Source organism: Gorilla gorilla, chromosome 14 (genome assembly GCF_029281585.2).
Source record: "Gorilla gorilla gorilla isolate KB3781 chromosome 14, NHGRI_mGorGor1-v2.1_pri, whole genome shotgun sequence".
Classification (NCBI taxonomy): domain Eukaryota; kingdom Metazoa; phylum Chordata; class Mammalia; order Primates; family Hominidae; genus Gorilla; species Gorilla gorilla.
In genome coordinates this window covers 87,592,047-87,611,026 of record NC_073238.2, presented here as the reverse complement: position 1 = coordinate 87,611,026, position 18,980 = coordinate 87,592,047, and the positions used below count along the sequence as shown (strand labels likewise).

At 36.6% G+C, this 18,980-nt stretch overlaps 1 protein-coding gene across 3 annotated transcripts in view; it reads right to left on the bottom strand.

The window, feature by feature from the left end:
- Positions 1-18,980, bottom strand: part of PIBF1 (progesterone immunomodulatory binding factor 1) — a 232,929-nt gene that overhangs the window by 104,966 nt on the left and 108,983 nt on the right. For all 3 annotated transcript variants that reach the window (XM_004054592.5, XM_031001205.3, XM_055360191.1), the window contains one exon: positions 12,726-12,891. In XM_004054592.5, coding sequence (XP_004054640.3) covers positions 12,726-12,891 — 166 coding nt within the window. The remainder of the gene's footprint in view (positions 1-12,725; positions 12,892-18,980) is intronic.

Genomic DNA, 18,980 nt, shown 5'->3' with positions numbered 1-18,980 from the left:
ACAAATATATAAAGCCAACGCTTCTGGGAGCCTTTGCCAATTAATAATTAAGCAAAAATAAATAATCTCCAAGTTAACAATCAATGAGAATATTGGGTAAAAGCCCAAAAAAGTCCATTATCTTTACCATCATGAAATTATTTCTCTATAAATTAATTATAAATAAGAACTGTCTTAAAAATACTTTGTAGAATCCCCCCCACCAAAAGATTCAAACTATGATACTACATTATTCTTAATCAAACCATTCATTCATCAAGTATTTATTGAGGATTCATTATGAGAGAGGCACTGTGTTAAGCACTGCTGACACAATGATAAATGAATAATCTCTTTGCCTTCTCAAGGCTTCAGTTTAATAGGGGCACACAATGTTAAGAAATGCCCTCGAGCCTCAGTTTTATCAACCAGAATCTTTAGAACCACAACATTTTTTAGAAAGATGTTTTTCCATATATGACCTTTAAACAAAGCATAATAATTACCAGTCACCTGCATCCAGAGACCAAGTTGACAGGTCTGTGAGAGTCCTTTGCAAACTGCAAGTTGCAATTTTTTGGAGGTTATAAAATCAATTTTGTTTGTAACCAGCTAAAGGCAATAAAAAAAGGATGTGTGGGAGAATCACCTGCAACAGATTATGACTCTACAGCATTTTCCTGAAGAAAGTATATGAAAAAAGTTTTAAATACTGAACGTTGATTTGCTTTATAAGTAGACACCATCTACAAATTTTGCTTGTCTTTTTAAACATACATATATATTTAATATATTTTTATGTTTTCCACTAAGGCTTTATTTTCTGAGGCCCTTTAATTAGTTTCACTAATCAGAGTAATTTCCAGAAGTGTAATCTTGGAGAGATTAATGTAATAAATATTAAATATTGTGGTGGTTAAAAGTATGGGATTTACGCTGGGTGTGGTGGCTCACGCCGGTAATCCCAGCACTTTGGGAGGCTAAGATGGGCGGATCACGAGGTCAGGAGTTCAAGACCAGCCTGGCCAACATGGTGAAACCCTGTCTCCACTAAAAATACAAAAATTAGCCGGGCGTTGTGGTGCGCGCATGTAATCCCAGCTACTCAGGAGACTGAGGCAGGAGAATTGCTTTAACCTGGGAGACAGAGGTTGCGGTGAGCTGAGATCATGCCATCACACTACAGCTTGGGTGACAGAGTGAGACTCTGTCTCAAAAAAAAAAAAAAGTATGGGATTTAAAGTGAGGTTGGTCAGGTGTTAAGGTCTAATCACAGTTCAGTCACTTACTAGTTGTGCGATATTAAATAATATAACCTCTCTAGAACAAAAAAGTAGAAATAAAACATTAAAATGAGTCAAGGCTGATTTGTTAGTTAACAACCCCCCTTTATGGTGTATTTCTTCAAAATCTTTTATTCTCACCTTATACATTAAAAAAAAATCTAGTGCATACAGCTGTGTAAAGGAATATTGTCACCTAGTATTATAAGTGTATTTTCTGTATTATGTGGTCTTAAAATATCAAATGAATGCCATTAAAAAAGAAATATTTTGCCAGGCATGGTGGCTCACACTTGTAATCCCAGCACTTTGGGAGGACAAGGCAAGTGGATCACCTGAGGTCAGGAGTTTGAGATCAGCATGGCCAACACGGCAAAACCCCATCTCTACTAAAAATACAAAAATTAGCTTGGGTGTGGTAGCGTGCGCCTGTAGTCTCAGTTACTTGAAAGGCTGAGGCACAAGAATCGCTTGAACCTGGGAGGTGGAGGTTGTAGTGAGCCGAGACGGTGCCACTGCACTCCAGCCAGGGTGACAGAGCAGGACTCCTCCTCAAAAAAAAAAAAAAAAAAAAAAGAAATATTTTGATATTTTGGATAAATGACAAATGTATGCAACACATGTATTTCCAAAATAAAGACAAACCAGTTCTATTTTATGATATTTATCCTGTAATTGAATTGCATTATAATTTGGGGGAAACTACTTTAATATCTGATTTTCAATTGAGAAAGGCTTCTAACTGAATAACTTTCAGTTTCTTTGCATTGTAGTTTCTGTTTAATGACCTATAATTTCATATTTTCGTAACTGTAAAATAAACCTTCATATGCAGAAAGGAAAATTGGAAGATTAAAATGCTTGAGTTTACTAGTGTGCACACTATTATGGGATCTGAAAAGTGAAAAAAAAATATCTTTTACCCAACAAATAATTATCTTTTGGGAAAGGATACTTCCATTTTCCTAGCATTTCCCAACCTAACTAAAACAAAATTTTATAGCATCAAAACAATATTTTGAGGATTTCTATGAATTGGTACTGAGCATAAATGGTTGTTTTATATGAGCCAAACAGATATAACAACATCATGAAGCAGTTGCTATTATTATTCCCAAAGAAAATGAGTAATTTATCCAGAGAGTGGTGAGTAACTGGGTTCAAATCTTAGGTCTGTTGAGACTAAAGCCCACAGGCCAATCCCTACCCAATACTGCCAGAAGAAATTCTATTTGGGAAGAAAATACCTTCCATTTTTCTTTTATGATAAAACTAAGGAGAAAAGTTTTCAAATCCTACCACTGCCTAATAGTAAGGATGTGTACGCTCTGGTTAATCGTCTAGAGCATGCAGTCTAATACCAAAGTCACTAAATACATGTAGCTAATTTTAGATTTAATTTAATTAAGATTAACTAAAGAAGCTTGGATCCTCAGTGCAGTAGCCATATTTCAAGTGCTAAATGACCACACGTGGCAAGTGGCTACTGAACTGGATATTGCAGATATAGAATATTTCCATCATTACAGAAAGCTCTATTCAAAGCCCTGTTCAAAATTCTTAGTTTCCTGAAGATAGGAATCATTTCTTAAAATTTGTGTGTGTAACTGGGCCCAGCACAGTGCTTACTGCCTAATAGACACTCAGTTACAAAGTACTGTATACTACCAATTCAATTAACTATGTGCCAGGCTCTGGCTGAGACCTAGAAGCATATTTTTAAAAAGGTCTTAGTCTAGGGGGGAGAATGAAGAAATAAAAATCACCCATAATTATACCATTTATAAATAAACTTTAATATCTGGATATATTTGGCTGGGTGTGGTGGCTCACGCCTGTAATCCTAGCACTTTGGGAGGCTGAGGCAGGGGGAATCACTTGAGGTCAGGAGCTTGAGATGAGCCTGGCCAACATGGTGAAACCTCGTCTCTACGAAAAACATAAAAACATTAGCTGGGCGTGGTGGTGCACGCCTGTAATCTTAGCTACTCGGGAGGCTGAGGTGGGAGGATGGCTTAAACTGGGGAAGCAGAGGTCGCAGTGAGCCAAGATTGTGACACTGCATTCCAGCCTGGGAGACAGAGTGAGACTGTCTCAAAAAAAAAAAAAAAAAAAAAAAAGATTTATTTCCTTCAAATGTTTTTCTATGTATATTGATGATTTTTACTGAACATGTAAACCATAGTCAAGACCATACTAATTTCCTAACTGCATCCTTCATTCCATGTTTTTAATTAGCCTTTCCCCCAAATCTAAAATACCCAAGAACATGCAGTGCATGGACACAGCAAAATACACAATTTATAATATGCTAATTGAAAACTTTATCTATTGTTGGACACTTAAGTTACTTCTAATTTTTACATAATAAATAATGCTGCGACATGCATCATTTATGTAAACCTTTATACGTATCTCTATTTCCTTAGATAAAATTCCTTTAAGTAAAATTACTGGATCAGTTTTTTTCTTTCCATTTTATTTTGGGGGTTTACTTAATATTTAAAAGCTGAGCAAAGATTAATACCACCCACTTGGTATATTGCCTACTGATGCAGAGACTATAGGCTCAGATGCCAACAATCAATTCTTTTTTTTTTTTTTTAAAGCCACACGGCCCTTATTTATTAATTATTTTTCCATAAGTTATTGGGGTACAGGTGGTATTTGGTTACACAAGTTAAGTTCTTTAGCGGTAATTTGTGAGATCCTGGTGCACCCATCACCGGGGCAGTATACACTGCACTATATTTGTAGTTTTTTACCCTTTCCCCGTTCCACTCTTCCCCCAAGTACCCAAAGTCCATTGTATCATTCTCATGCCTTTGTGTCCTCATAGCATAGCTCCCACATATCAGTAGAACATGTGACATTTGGTTTTCCATTCCTGAGTTACTTCCCTTAGAATAATAGTCTCCAATCTCATTTAGGTCACTGCAAATGCTGTTAATTCATTCCTTTTTATGGCTGAGCAGTATTCCATCGTGTGTGTATATATATATGTGTGTGTATATATATATATGTGTGTGTATATATATATATACACACACACACACACACACACACATACATACACACTAGTTTCTTTATCCATTCGATTGATGGGCATTTGGGTTGGTTCCATGATTTTGCAATTGTGAATTGTGCTGCTATAAACATGTGTGTGCAAGTATCTTTTTCAAATAATGACTTATTTTCCTTTGGGTAGATGCCCAGTAATGGGATTGCTGGATCAAATGGTAGTTCTACTTTTAGTTCTTTAAGGAATTTCCACACTGTTTTCCATAGCAGCTGTACTAGATTACTTTCCCACCAGAAATGTAGAAGTGTTCCCTGATCGCCGCATCCATGCCAACATCTACTGGTTGGTTTTTTTTTTTTTTTTGAGAAGGAGTCTCGCTCTTGTCACCTAGGCTGGAGTGTAGTGGCACGATCTTGGCTCACCGCAACCTCAGCTTCCCGGGTTCCAGTGATTCTCCTGCCTCAGTCTCTCGAGTAGCTTAGATTACAGGCACCTGCCACCATGCCTGGCTAATTTTTTATTTTTAGTAGAGACAGGGTTTCACATGTTGGCCAGGCTGATCTCGAACTCCTGTCCTCAGGTGATCCGCCTGCCTCGGTCTCCCAAAGTGTTGGGATTACAGGCGTGAGCCACCGTGCCCAGCCTACTGCTTTTTGATTCTTTGATTATGGCCATTCTTGCAGGAGTAAGGGGGTACTGTATCGTGGTTTTGTTTTGCATTTCCCCAATCATTAGCAATGTTGAGCATTTTTTCATGTTTACTGGCCATTTGTATATCTTCTTTTGAGAATTGTCTATTCATGTCCTAAGCCCACTTTTTGATGGGATTGTTTTTTTTCTTACTGATTTGAGTTCACTGTAGATTCCGGATATTCATCCTTTGTCAGATATATAGATTGTGAAGATTTTTCTCCCACTTTGTGGGTTGTCTGTTTACTCTGTTGACTGTTCCTTTTGCTGTGCAAAAGCTCTTTAATCAGGTCCCAGCTATTTAGCTTTGTTTTTTTTGTTTGTTTGTTTTTTGCTTTTTGTTTTGAGACGGAGTTTCACTCTGGTTGCCCAGGGTGCAGTGGAATGGCGCAATCTCGGCTCACTGCAACGTCTGCCTCCCGGGTTCAAGCGATTCTCCTGCCTCAGCCTCCCCAGTAGCTGGGATTACAGGCATGCACCACCACACCTGGCTAATTTTGTCTTTTTAGTAGAGACGGTGTTTCACCATGTTGGTCAGGCTGGTCTTGAACTCCCAACCTCATGTAATCTGCCTGCCTTGGCCTCCCAAAGTGCTGGAATTACAGGCATGAGCCACTGCACCTGGCCAGCTTTGTTTTTATTGCAATTGCTTTTGGGTTTCTGGTCATGGAATCCTTGCCTAAGCCAATGCCTAGAAGGGTTTTCTGATGTTAGGTTCCAGAATTTTTATAGTTTTGGGTCTTAGGTTTAAGTCCTTTATCCATCTTGAGTTGATTTTTGTATAAGGTGAGAGATGAGGATCCAGTTTCATTCTCCTACATGTGGCTAGCTAATTATCCCAGCACCATTTATCGAAAAGGGTGTCCTTTCCCCACTTTGTTTTTGTTTGCTTTGTCAAAGATCAGTTGGCTGTAAGTATTTGGGTTTATTTCTGGTTCTCTATTCTGTTCCATTGGTCTATGTGCCTATTTTTATACCAGTACCACACTGTTTTGGTGACTATGGCCTTATAGTATAGTTTGACATCAGGTACTGTGATACCTCCAGATTTGTTCTTTTTGCTTAGTCTTGCTTTGGCTATGCGGGCTCTTTTTTGATTCCACATGAATTTTAGAATTTTTTTTTCTAACTCTGGGAAGAATGATGGTGGTATTTTGATGGGGGTTGCATTAAATTTGTAGATTCTTTTGGCAGTATGGTCATTTTCATAATATTGATTCAACACATCTGTGAGCATGGGATGTGTTTCCATTTGTTTGTGTCATCTATGATTTCTTTCAGCAGTGTTTCGTAGTTTTCCTTGTAAAGGTCTTTCAACTCCTTTGTTAGGAATATTCTTAAGTATTTTATTTTTGGCAGCTATAGTAAAAGGGGTTGAGTTCTTGATTTGACTCTCTGCCTGGTCGCTGTTGGTGTATAGAAGTGCTACTGATTTGTGTACATCAATCTTGTATCCTGAAACTTTGCTGAATTGTTTAATCAGTTCTAGGAGCTTTCTGGAGTAGTACTTAGGGTTTTCAAGGTAAATGATCATATGGTCAGCAAACAGGGACAGTTTGACTTCCTCTTTACTGATTTGGATGCCCTTTATTTCTTTCTCTTGTTTGACTGCTTTGGCTAGGACTTCCAGTACTATATTGAAGAGGAGTGGTGAGAATGGGCACCCTTGTCTTGTTTCAGTTCTCAGGAGGAATGCTTTCAACTTTTCCCCATTCAGTATTATGTTGGCTGTAGGTTTGTTATAGATGGCTTTTATGACGTTAAGGTATGCCGATTTTGCTGAAGGTTTCAATCATAAAGCGATGCTGGATTTTGTCTAATGCTGTTTCTGCATCTATTGAGGTATAATTTTTGTTTTTTAATTCTGTTTATGTGGTTATCACATTTATTGACTTGCGTATGTTAAACCATCCAGCATCCCTGGTATGAAACCTACTTGGTCGTGATGGATTATCTTTTTGATATGTTGTTGGATTTGGTTAGCTAGTATTTTGTTAAGGATTTTAGCATTTATGTTCATCAAAGATATCGGTCTGTATTTTTCTTTTTTGGTTGTATCCTTTCCTGGTTTGGTATTAGGGTGATGCTGGCTTTATAGAATGAATTAGGGAGGGTTCCTTCTTTCTCTATCTTGTGAAATAGTGTCAAAAGGATTGGCACCAATTCTTCTTTGAATGTCTGGTGGAATTCTGCTGTGAATCCATCTGGTCCTGGACTTTATTTTTGGTAATTTTAAAATTACCGTTTCAATCTCGCTGCTTGTTATTGGTCTTTTTAGGGTATCTAATTCTTCTTGATTTAAGCTAGGAGGGCTGTATTTTTTCAAGGAATTTATCCATCTCTTTTAGGTTTTCTAGTTTATGTGTGTAATGATATTCACAGTAGACTTGAATAATCTTTTGTATTTCAGTGGTGTCAGTTGTAATATCTCCTGTTTCATTTCTCAGTGAGCTTATTTGGATTTTCTTCTTTTCTTGGTTAATCTTGTTAATGGTCTATCAATTTTTTTTTTTTTTTTTCTGAGATGGAGTTTCGCTCTTGTTGCTCAGGCTGGAATGCAATGGCACGATCTCTGCTTACTGCAACCTCTGCCTCCCAAGCTCCAGCAATTCTCCTACCTCAGCCTCCTGAGTAGCTGGGATTACAGGCATGCGCCACATGCCCGGCTTTATTTTATTTTTTTGCATTTTTAGTATAGACAGGGTTTCTCCATGTTGGTCAGGCTGGACTCGAACTCCCAACCTCAGGTGATCCACCCACCTCAGCCTCCCAAAGTGCTGGAATTACAGGCGTGAGCCACCGTGCCTGGCCTGATCTATCAATTTTATTTATCTTTTCAAAGAACCAGCTTTTTGTTTCATTTACCTTGTGTATTTCTTTTTTTTTTTGTTCAAATTTCATTCAGTTCTGCTCTGATCTCGGTTATTTCCTTTCTTCTGCTGGGTTTGGTTTATTCTTGTCTCTCTAGTTCCTTGGGGCGTGACCTTAGATTGTCTGTTTGTGCTCTTTCAGACTTTTTGATGTAGGTGTTTAAGGCCATGAACTTTCCTCTTGGCACTGCCTTAGCTGTATTCCAGAGGTTTGGGTAGGTTGTGTCATTACCGTCATTCAGTTCAAACAATTTTTTTATTTCCATCTTGATTTCATTTTTGACCTGATGCTCATTCAAGAGCAGGTTATTTAATTTCCATGTATTTGTGTGGTTCTGAAGGTTCCTTTTGGAGTTGATTTCCAGTTTTATTCCACTGCAGTCTGACAGAGGGCTTGATATAATTTCAATTTTCTTAAATTTATTGGGGCTCATTTTATGGCCTATCAGATGGTCTACCTTGGAGAAAGTTCCATGTGCTGTTGAATAGGATGTGTATTCTGCAGTTGTTGGATGAAATGTTCTGTTTACATCTGTTAAGTCCATTTGTTCCAAGGTACAGTTTAAATCGAGTTAAATCCATTGTTTCTTTGTTGACTTCCTGTCTTAAAGACCTCTCTAGTGCTGTCAGTGGAGTACTGAAGTCCCCCACTATTACTGTGTTGCTGATTATCTCATTTCTTAGGTCTATTAGTAATTGTTTTATAAATTTGGGAGCTCCAGTGTTAATTCTATTGTGATATTTTCCTGTTGGACAAGGCCTTTTACCATTATATAATGTCCTTCTTTGTCTCTTTTAACCACTGTTGCTTTAAAGTTTTTTTTGTCTGATATAAGAATAGCTACCCCTGCTCGCTTTTGGTGTTCATTGCATGAAATGCCTTTTTCCACCCCTTTAAGTTTATGTGAGTCCTTATGTGTTAGGTGTGTCTCCTGAAGGCAGCAGATAGTTAGTTTACAAGTTCTCATCCATTCTGCAGTTCTGCACCTTTTTTAAGTGGAGCATTTAGGCCATTTACATCTAATGTTAGTACTGAAATGTGAGGTACCATTGCATTCATCATGCTTTCTCTTGCCTGTGTACTTTTTCGGTTGTTGTTTTTGATTTTTAACTTGTATTTTTGTTTTATAGGTCCTGTGTGATTTATGCTTTAAAGAGATTTTGTTTTGATGTTTCCAGGATTTGTTTCAAGATTTAGAGCTCCTTTGAGCTGTTCTTGTAGTGGTGGCTTGGTAATGGTGAATTCTCTCAGCATGTGTTTATCTGAAAATGACTGTATCTTTCCTTTATTTATGATGCTTAGTTTCACTAGATACAAAGTTATTGGCTTATAATTGTTTTGTTTGAGGATGCTGAAGATAGGATCCCCAATCCTTTCTAGCTTGTAGGCTTTCTGCTGAGGAATCTGCTGTTAATCTTATAGGTTTTCCTCTATAGGAAAATCTAGTGCTTCTGTCTCACAGCTCTTAAGATTCTTTCCTTCGTCTTAACTTTGGATAACCTGACGACAATGTGCCTAGGCGAAAATCTTTTTGCAATGAATTCCCCAGGTGTTCTCTGTGCTTCTCGTATTTGGATGTCTAGAAGCAAGGCCGGGGAAGTTTTCCTCAATTATTCCCCCAAATATGTTTTCCAAGCTTTTAGAACTGTCTTCTTCCTCAGGAACACTGATTACTCTTAGGTTTGGTTGTTTAACATAATCCCAAATTTCTTGGAGGCTTTATTCATATTTTCATACTCTTTTTTCTTTGTCTTTTTTTGGACTGGGTTAATTCGAAGACCTTGTCTTCAAGCTCTGAGTTTCTTTCTTTTACTTGTTCAATTCTATTGCTGAGACTTTCCAGAGCATTTCGCATTTTTAAAAGCATGTCCAAAGTTTACTGAATTTTTGATTTTTTTTCTTTTAGCTATTTCCTTGAATATTTCTCCCTTCACTTCCCGTACCGTTTTTTGGATTTCCTTGCACTGGGCTTCACCTTTCTCTGGTTCCTCCCTTATTAGCTCAATAACTAACCTCCTAAATTATTTTTCAGGTAAATTAGGGATTTCTTGGTTTGGATCCACTGCTGGTGAACTAGTGTGATTTTTGGAGGGTGTTGAACAGCCTTGTTTTGTTTATTACCAGGGTTGGTTTTCTGGTTCCTTCTCATTTGGGTAGGCTCTCTCAGAGGGCAAGTCAAGGGCTGAAGGCTGTTGTTCAGGTTCTTTTGTTTCTCACGAAGTGTTCCCTTGACGTAGTACCCTACCCCTTTTCCTGTGGATGTGGCTTCCCGTGAGCCAAACTGCAGTGATTGTTGTCACTCTTCTGGGTATAGCTACCCAGTGAGTCTACCCAGCTCCAGGCTGGTACTGGGGTTTTCTGCACAGTCTTGTGGTGTGAACTGTCTATGGGTCTCTCCATCATGGATACCAGCGCCTATTCTGGTGGAGGTGGCAGAGGGTGCAATGGACTCCATGAGGGTTCTTAGCTTTGGTGGTTTAATGCTCTATTTTTGTGCTGGTTGGCCTCCTGCAAGGAGGTGGTGCTTTCCAGAAAGCATCAGCTGTATGGAAAGGGACTGGCAGTGGGTGGGGTCCTAGAACTCCCAAGGTTATACATCCTTTGTCTTTTGCTACCAGGGTGGGTAGAGAAGGACCATCAGGTGGGGGCAGGGCTAGCTGTGTCAGAGCTCAGACTCCCCTTGGGTGAGTCTTGCTGCAGCTGCTGTGGGGAATGGGAATGAGATTCCTAGGTCACTAGAGTTGTGTACCTAGGATGATTATGGCTGCCTCTGCTGAGTCATGCAGGTTGTCAGGGAAATGGGGGAAAGCCAGCAGTCACAGGCCTCACCCAGTTCCCACGAAAACTGAAGGGCTGGTCTCGATCCCACTGGCTCTCCCCAACACAACAGCCCAAGAGTCTGTTTCCAGGCCCAGAGTGAGTTGGGCTTGAAAACTTGCCCGAGCCTTTCCACCTCCCAGAGTATTTGGGGTGTCTTCCGGGTCCTGCAGGAGCAGTCCGCTTCCTTCAGAGGGTCTGTGGGTCCTCTCAGGATTGCTGGTTTGTTCTTGCAGTCGATCTGGAGCTAAAATTCACAATCTGGATCTAAAATTCACAATCTGGATCAACCTTCTAAGGCTTTTAACACAGATTACCATAATGTCCAGAAGGGCTGTTTCATTTTCTAACTCATGAGATTTCCCACTTAAGGGTACTCTTGCCAGCATTTTAAAAACAACACACAGACCTATCTAAAGGTAAAAAAAAAAGTTTAAATTTATAAATTTATATTTTGGTACTTATCAGTGAGAATTCATATTTTCATTTATTTATTTATTAGCAATTTGCATTTCATTTCTTGGAAATGGTCCATTCCTTTTTTTTCCCACTTATTTATGTAGAAGGCGAAGGCATGTCCTCTTGATAAAATATCTTTTAAACTTAAGGACATAAGCCCTTTGTCATATATAACACAAACACTGTTTTTCAGTTTCTATTTTGCCTTTAATATTATATATATTATTTTAAATATTATTTAAGTTTAAATATAAATTTAAAAATTTATGAATTTTATGAATTTATGAATTTTAAAATTTATGAATTTTAAAAACAAATTCAGGTTTTATTTTTCCTATATAATTTCTTTCCTGGCTTTCATCAGATTAACAGATTAATTCCCAAAGTAAACATAAGATATAATTTCATCTGTATTTACTTTAAAAAATTTTTTTGATGTAGTCTTGCTCTGTTGCCCAGGCCAGAGTGCAGTGACGTGATCTCAGCTCACTGTAGCCTCGACCTCCTGGGCTTAAGCAATCCTCCCTGTCTCAACCCCCAAGTAGCTGGGACTACAGGTGCATTTGCACCACACCTAACTTTTACATTTCTTTAGTAGTAGACGAGGTTTCACCATGTTGGCCAGGCTGGTCTAGAACTCCTGACCTCAGGTGATCCACCTACCTCAGCCTCCAAAAGTGCTGGGATTATAGGCGTGAGTCACTCACTGCCCCTGGATCATCTGTATTTACTTCTAATACCTTTATAGCTACACACACACACACACACACACACACACACACTATATATATATATAAAATATATATATTATATATTGTACATATATGCAGCCTAGTAATCCATCTAAGTTTAATTTTGCTATATGGTATGAGGTATTGAGTCAACTATTTTCTCTAAATATTCAAATGATTATCACAGCATCATTTATTGTCCAATCCATACTTTCCCTACTGATTTGAAATATGACCTTTACCATGTATAAATTCTTAAATTTATGTAAATATGTTTCAGGGCTTTACATTTTATACCATTTGTGAACTAATTTTGTGTGCAGTTTAATTATTCTTGCCTCAGAACACACTTTAAAATGTGATATATATTTCCATTATTTCTTTTTAAAAAGTACTTTTAAAAATATTGACTATTCTGTATTTGTTTTCCTTCCAGTTGTTCTATAGAATTATTTTCAGTTAAAAAATATGCTGGCATTTGATTAGATAGAAACATATCGTATTATTTGATGAAAACTGAAAAAATGTATACTTCATTCCCTCCCAGAAACATGGTGTTACATTTCACATGTCAGTGAAGTTCTATAGTTTTCTTCGTATACATTCTGCACTGTTCTTATTTAAAATACTCCAAGTCATTATATATTTTTGGTTGCTATTGTGAATGACATCTTTTCTTGCTTTTTTTGTTTCTCAACAATTCTAGTCCTTTTCAGTATACATCTTTCTGAAATACATATTTCCTTGTTTTTTTTTTTTTTTTTTGTGCAGGATAGTGCTACATCCTATAGGAGAAATAAAGCTCAATATAAATCTTGTACTTAGGGAGTTTACATGCCATGCTAATGTTGAAAGAAAAGCTTGTACATGTACCTCCAATTTTTTCTGATATTTTTCACATTCCAATTGACACTGTGTGAGATTTCTTGCTGTTTCCTCTTGTAGAAGTTGAACACGCTCACTTTCAAAAGATTTTAATTTACTTTGATGGAGAAATTCTGTTACTTTGCTTTCTGTACTAAGTTGTAGTTCTCTGTACCTGAAAGAAGCAGAATGGTTACGACACTCTAAAGAAAGCAGTCTCAATGATTTAAGTAATCATAAACCTTACTTCTATGTTTTCTACTCCCCCATATTTGTGGAGTTAATAATTTATATTTATTCAGCAAAGCTTTTATAAATAATTTAGGTAGGTATATGTATGAAAATAAGTAATTACAGTGAACATATCAATTCACTTTCACCATTCTACCCTTATTTTCATTCTTTCTAGCCAAAATAATTATTTCCTGTCATTTTGTAAATGGCAAGAGCAAATTTCAGTTACATTGCTTAGAATGATTTAATTTCTATACTTCTCATAGGCCTTTTTAAATCTATGGCATTGTTTCCCAGCTTGCTATTTCATCCTAAGTCTAAATAATGTCAGATGGAGAAGAAAGCAATGAAATATGCACATTAAACTACAAATTCTTGAAACACTTGCAAAATAAACTTAGTACATATACATATATTTTAATATTAAAAGAAAAAAATGTACAAACTGTGAAGATAAATATAGACCTACAAGTAGGCTATTACAACTCAGATAAGGAACATTCTCTTCATTCCATAGGTATAACCAGTAATAAAAACATTTCCACTTAACATATAAATCACCACATACTATAAATTTGAAAATACTTAAGGTTGATTGTGTTCTAACAGAAAAGCAAAATACACATACACTGTATCTTTTCAGGGAGCTATTATGAACCAAGTATAATGCTGGGTATGATATTAAAATTCATTTATTCAAATATTTATTGAGCTAGTCAGTATGCTAGGTAAGGTGTATACATTGGTAGATAAGATATTGCTTTTTAAAAGAACTTAGAGTTTTCTGGGGAAAACAGGCAAATAAACACGAAAATTCAATGGTAACTGCTTCAATAGGGTAATCCCTAGGTTCAGGGGGAACATATATGAAGGAGACCTAACTTGGTTTGTATAGAGGGGTGTGTGTGTGTGTGTGTGTGTGTGTCTGTGTGTGTCTGTGTGTGTGTCTGTCTGTGTGTGTAAGGCAGGAGGAGGTAAGGGGTGGAAAGTATTCTAGGGAGAAGAAATGTGAGTTATATGCAGGGCAGTGAAGCAGAGAGCATAGTCTGTTTTATCTATGGTATCTCATTTAATTCTAACAATGGATCTACTAGGTATTTTGCAGATGAAGAACCTGAGGCTCAGAGATGTCAAATAATTTCTTTAATAGGAACACACTGCTAGTAAATTTCAGGATGAAGCCCAATTTTATATTAGACTTCACAGCAATAGTCTTTCTGCTATTACATAATATTCATAACTGACATTTCTGAGGTAAGATAAACTTTAAAATGCTTTTTAAAGGCTATTTCACTCCTGTCAGTGAGTGAAAATACCATTCATAATATAATCAGAGAAGATAGGCATTAGATATACACCATGGGCTACTTCAAGTCTCAGATCGGTGGAAGTTCCATACAATGCACATTTCACATTAATATACAGTAAAGTTTTAAAGTGAATGTCAGTTTTTGTGACTAACTTTTTTGGAAAATCCTGGCATTAATTATATAAAAATTTTTACAATTTTATTAAAAAATACCTTTTTATATAGAAAAACAAACACTGATAAATTTTTTACTGAGACATAATTCATATACCATAAAATTCACTCTTTTAACATACACAGTTCTGTGGTTTTTAGCTTATTTACAAATTTGCACATCATTATCTAATTAAAAACATTTTAATTACCCTAAAAAGTCCCCATGTTCATTAGTCACTCCCTATTCTTCTCTTCATCCAGGACTGGCAACCACTGATCTACTTTTTGTCTCTAAAAGTTTGCTTACTCTGAACATTTCATATTAATGGAATCATATAATATGTGGCCTTCTGATGTTTTCAAGGTTCATTCATGTTGTAGCATGAATCAACATTTCATTACTTTTTATAACCGAATAACATTCAAATGTATAACTACATCACATTTTGCTTATCCATCATCAGTTGATGGACATTTGGGTTGTTTCTGATTTTCGGCTATGATGAATAATGCTACCATGAACATTTATGCACAAATTTTGTGTAAACATGAATTCATTTCTCTTGGTTATATACCTAGGAACAGAATTGCTATGTCATATGTCACTCTATTTTTAACTTTTTGAGAAACTGCCCAACTTTTTTCCAACAGGGTTGCACCATTTTACATTCCCATCAGCAATAACGAGGGTGCCAATTTCTCCACATTCTTAACAACACTTATCATTGTCTGCTTTTTGATTATGCATTCTAGTGTGTGTGAAGTGGTAAAAAAAATACCTTTTACTAAAAAAAGTATTAATTCAACATTTTATGACATACAAATGTCCCTGTACTCTTTGAGGCAAGTTGTTTTATAAATATAAATGAATTAAATGTGTGAAATCAATACTTTCTTTGTATGTGAGACTAGGACATACATAGACCATATTATGAAATAAATTCTGGATAAATAATTTAGAATGTGATATTGACCTTTAAGATAATTTATCCTAAAAGATTAAACTGCAAATTTTGCCTTTTTATGGATTCGGGATGTTGTTGCTTCGGATATCAATGCCAACTCCAAATAGGTAATTAAAGACTTAGCTTTTAGCATCACCTGTTTTTTTATTCATTACATGGCACCTGAAAGTTACTTTTGGCACTATATTATTTCCTTATATTGAAAAGTTAAACAGTAAACAATATTTAGACATTTAGAATATAGAAAATTTAACAGACGTTAAACAATAAACCATCTAGGCGGTAACAAGAATTATCTCCTAAAAATTTGAATATAGTAAGTTTCATAAACTGAAGCTTCGTAAAATGAAATGGTAATTCTAAAGGGCTAGTCTATTTCCATGTTGTTTACGTAAGTGAAAGGATCTGCCTCAAATTATTAAGCCTGTGTAAGTATTTTGTTAAACTGAGCTCTGAAAATGTTGAACAAACATAGCTACAAAAGTAGCTCCAACAGTGAGGAACTGATGATGCCCAGGAGCTAGTTTCAGGTAACTCCCACTTAACTTGTTTTGCTAATATAACCCATCACATTTTACTTTGTTGACTCAAGACTTCTTATCTCATACTCTCAATCCGAACATCTTATTTGAGGTAAATCAGTATTATTCATACATTAACAACTTCACGTTTGATATTCTAATTTATTAGCATAGTAACCTTAAGAGGTCAAATTTTCCACAGAGAATCTCCACCTATTCTCACAACCATCTCATCCCCAGGACTAAAATTTGGCTCCATTTGTCTTTATGCTACATTTGTAACCAGGTTTTTAGTTTTCATAAGACCCAACCATATACCAAATACTACTTTAAAAATAACAGAAAGGACTAGAACTAATGGTTTGCTCTGAAGGAATATTCACTGCAACAGCACTTCTGGGTTTGGAAGTACAGGGAGAAAAAATGTTAAGGCCGGGCGCGGTGGCTCACGCCTGTAATCCCAGCACTTTGGGAGGCCGAGGTGGGTGGATCACGAGGTCAGGAGATCGAGACCATCCTGGCTAACACGGTGAAACCCCGTCTCTACTAAAAATACTAAAAATTAGCCAGGCGTGGTGGCGGGCGCCTGTAGTCCCAGCTACTCGGGAGGCTGAGGCGGAGAATGGCGTGAACCCAGGAGGTGGAGCTTGCAGTGAGCCGAGATCGCGCCACTGCACTCCAGCCTGGGCGACAGAGCGAGACTCCGTCTCAAAAAAAAAAAAAAAATGTTAAAGGGTGAAAATCAGCTATTACACAGGGAGCTACAAAGAAAGTAATCCAGAAGAAGTGCTCTCAGGCTAGGATGAATTAAACTCCCAGTAGCAGGACATGTTCTGGGATGCTGAGAAATAACCACAGGAGAGACATCAATGTGACAGTGGAGTCTCAGAAACAGGAAAACATATTTGGTAATAAAAGTACTGGATAAAACATCAAATAACAGGTTTTCATAACAAAATTTACATTGGCAGTCTTTACATGTAGACTCTACAGGGGAAGTTTTACTTGTTAGACTCTGAGGTATTAAGCCATGCATGTATATGGTTTATTCCCAACTCTTATTAACAAGGTCATCATTGGGTAATACAGTGAAAGACCCATATTTAACCCATTTTAACTGCTTATTTAATCTTTTTTATTTCAATGAGAAACAACTGATTTTTGAATTCTGTACACAAAATGTTCATGGCTTGTATTACATTAAAAATTTTGAACCCAGTTATCAAATCTCATTCGGTAAACAGGTTTTCTAAGGCAGAATACCTAAAAAGTATTAAAACTCAGTGGTGAGGTTCATGTAATGACCAGGGCCAGAAATTTGAATTAAGAAATTTAACAACTGATCCAGGTTGAAAGTAAGATAGTGCAGCAGTTGAGGCAAAGCATTTATCTGTATGTGGCAGGACAACTGTGTACAGATAAAGAGTATGGGAAGTAAGACCCTGCCCCAAGGTAGACTGGCAAGAGAAGTTAAGCAAAGTCACAAGATCTCCAGTACCAGTAAGGGTTCAGGGAAGGATTTTTAGTATTCAGTTATTAGGCAAATTAACTAATAACAAAGCACTGAAAGATACTTTCAACTTTATGTTGAAATATGGGGAGATGGGTCAATAAAGAAAGAATACTGGAGCTTAGAAGAATACACAGAAGTAGGTAGTCAGACATAGACTGCTAAGTCTTTTGTGTGGGCAGCAAAGTCTAGTTTTAAACTCCACAAGCAAGTGGGGCAGAGCTTGATAAACTTTCTACACTTGAAAGAACTGTGAAACAAAGATGGGCCTAAATCTCCAGATACATTCAGTCTTTGGTAGATTCAGCTATAAGAAATTGGAGTTGACAAGGACAGAAGCTGATGTGTCTAGTCAACTGAGAATTCAATCTTGCTTATAAGGATAAGCTGTTTATATTTTCATAAATTTTCTTCTCTGCACAAGTAAATATTTTCAAATTTATTTTCAATTCTATAAATAATTTATCAAATCCACTGTGAGGCTAAAAACTCCAAACATTACAAATAAAGATTACAGACTTCTTCTTCTTCTTTTCTTTTTTTTTTTGTATTTTTTGTAGAGACAGGGTCTCACTATGTCGCCCCGGCTGGTCTCGAAATCCTGGGCTCAAGCCATCCTCCTATCTCAGCCTTCCAAAGTGCTGGGATTACAGGTGTGGGTCACTGCACCCAGCCCAGACCTCTGTCACTACTCTCAATTCCATTTCTCCTTTGAGAGATAATCACTGTGACTAGTTTTCCGTGTATCTAAGAGGTTTGTTTGTTTTTTTTTTAACATGCATGTATATCACATATGAATTGATATATCAGTTTTTTCTTTTTTTAAAACAAATGGCATATCACACATATTCTTCTCTGTAACTTCCTTTTTTCATGTAGACTGTCTTGGGATCCATTTTTTCCATGTCTATACCTCATTCTTTTCATTTGCTATATAGTAGACCACAATGTGGACATAATCATTTAATTAATTCCAATTTATTTAATTCTAAACGCATTAACATTTAGATTGTTTCAAAATGCTTCAAAGCATTATACACAGTGCTTCAAAGATCATCCTAAGAATTGCCTCCCATGCACAAGCAAACATTTAAGAAAGATACCATTTAGTGAAATTGTTGGGTCAAAAGATTTTAAATTTTGATACTGCCATTTTTCCTCTCAAATGGCTACATCGATTTAAAATGCAACTCTAAGTGTATGAAATATGGTTTCTCCATCTCCTCACCAATATTTGATATTATTCTCTATAAATGTTTGCTATGCAAATTACATATGAATTATGCTTTCATATAGAATTTGCTCTCCTTCCCCCAATATTATCTTAAAAATCTTCTTATGTTATTAAACCTCCTTCAAAAATAAGATTTTCAATTGGCCCCATAATTTTCCATTCTCAACAATTCTTTCATTGTTAAATAGTTAACCTCTCCCCAATTTCTCACCCATTGTTCACAACAAATAGTATACCTAGTTTATTCACCCACCAAATTCAATGGGCTTTACTCTGAATGGTTGAATTTCCAAAAACAAAAACTTCTCTTTGAAGGAAGAAGACCGTTAAAATGA